This window comes from Cydia splendana, chromosome 12 (assembly GCF_910591565.1).
Source record: "Cydia splendana chromosome 12, ilCydSple1.2, whole genome shotgun sequence".
In the NCBI taxonomy this organism is placed as follows: Eukaryota; Metazoa; Arthropoda; class Insecta; order Lepidoptera; family Tortricidae; genus Cydia; species Cydia splendana.
Window position 1 is genome coordinate 9,712,594 of NC_085971.1, and position 1,922 is coordinate 9,714,515.

General features: G+C 49.1%; 1 protein-coding gene across 1 annotated transcript; it reads right to left on the minus strand.

Moving 5' to 3' along the window:
• Positions 1 to 610: 610 nt before the first annotated feature.
• On the minus strand, positions 611 to 1,517 carry LOC134795544 (larval/pupal cuticle protein H1C-like). Its single transcript, XM_063767435.1, has one exon. It carries the CDS (start codon positions 1,444 to 1,446, stop codon positions 661 to 663), a length of 786 nt encoding a protein of 261 aa, XP_063623505.1. The 5' UTR covers positions 1,447 to 1,517; the 3' UTR covers positions 611 to 660.
• Between the last annotated feature and the right edge of the window lie 405 nt (positions 1,518 to 1,922).

The window sequence follows — 1,922 nt, forward strand, 5'->3', positions numbered from 1 at the left end:
GCAAGTGCTGGCAGTTAGTGTATTTTGTGACGCAAGTAAAAATGTGACATGCACATGACTTACCCTTAAAACTACTCTCTGTAGCTAACAAGGCAGTGGCCATATATGTACCACGTAGCACCATTTTTAACGGGCAGTGGGCATATAAAAACCACCAGGGTTTTTTATTGGATTAATGATAATAAAAATAAAACAAGAAATGACTTTTCTTTTAACGCTATTAGCTACCCGAATCTGTAATCACAATTAAAAAATGCGTGAGGCCTGTTTAAGGGTTAAAACACTCTCTTCGGTCGTGTTTCAATTTATCGCCACTCGTTGCCAATTTCCTACTTTTCACACTTTTTTCGTAACGTACTAATTTAATCTTCAACTTTATGTATTTAGATCAATTTAAGTATTTTGATTTTAGTTTATTAATGAGTACTCGAGTCGTACAGTGACTAAGTGCCCCAACATAAGTAACTTTACCATATTAGTTCTAAAGAAAAGTGGATATTTATGTTAGGGAACTGACTGTACATAATGTTTTTTTAGCTGTCATATTTAAGTGGACATAAGTAAGCAACAAATTCAAAGTTAAACAAAATATCGATAGTATTCACATAATTTATTTTTTAATTTTTTTTTAAATTATTTGGTGTTCGCCAGTTTCGCTTTTCACCACGCGTGAACAAGGGGGCTGGAGTGAGCGAGATGGGCAGAGTGGTGCAGGGGGGCAGCGTGGAGAAGTCCCGAGTGCGCCAGGGGAGCGGCGAGCACGCTGTGGGCGATGGGAGCGTAGGCGGCGTGTGAGATCACGGCTGGGCTGCTGTGGACGTCCACGCGGGACTGGTGGGACACGGCGGAAGGAGCGATGGCGTGAGCGACGACCGGGGCGGCGTGCACGGCGTGAGCAAGCACGGGCGCAGCGTGCACGGCGTGGGACACGACGGCGGGGCTAGAGATGACATCCACACGAGACTGGTGGGAGGTGGCAACGGGCGCGTGGGCGACGATGGGGGCAGCCAGAGCGTAGTGTCCGAGGGAACGCTTCTTCAGCCAGTGTCCGTGTCCAGCGAGGCCATGGGCGGCCAAACCGTGTGCGGAGTATCCGAGCAGAGGCGCGGCGTGAGCGGTGACCAAGGGAGCGTGGGCGACGACGGCGGGGCTGGAGTGCACGTCGACGCGGGACTGGTGCGAGACGGCGGCGGGCAGGGCGTGGGCGACCACAGCAGGGGCCACGACGGAGTGGGCGTAGGGCGCGACGGCGTGCACGAGGGGTGCGTGGTGCTCCAGAGCCTTGGCCTGCAGGTGCAGGGCGCGGGCGCCGATGACCTCAGCGGTGTCCAGCGGGCGGCCGTGCGGGTCCAGCACCAGCGCGGGGTGGTGCGGCGGCTGCGCCAGCGGCAGCAGCGACCCGCAAGCCACAGAGGCGAGAGCGAACAGCACCACCATCGGTTTCATTTTTTCCGTGGTCTGTGTATTAACTGGCGAACAAAGATCACTTCAAACCCTGTCGGTCGACTGATACATTTGACTTGCCCTCCGCCGTTTTTATACTGACCGGATACAATTAAACGTAAGGCGAATTCGGTTCAAAATAAAATCACCTAGAACAATGTCAGTTGTCAAATTGGAGTGTGACCTCGGAGAGTGCGTATGCGCCAGTCGGAGTGGAGGCATTTCGCGGTCGACGTATGTAGTGCGCGACGACGATGAACCATGATGCTATTAATTTTATAATTTTGACTGAATTGTTTTATTAATTAATTAACTGCCATGATTTATCGTTATGCGTGGGTGTGTAAATATGTATATCATAAAATTGTTAGCGTGTAAGTGTTAATTAACGTGTACTTTATTATACACAGTTATTTATTTTTATGTTAAAAAAACCTTTCTAAGTTATAGTCATTTCTAACAAAAAAAAACATTTTTTT

Excerpts from the sequence above, each read along its gene's own strand:
- LOC134795544 (XM_063767435.1), bottom strand. The coding sequence starts at position 1,446 with ATGAAACCGATGGTGGTGCTGTTCGCTCTCGCCTCTGTGGCTTGCGGG.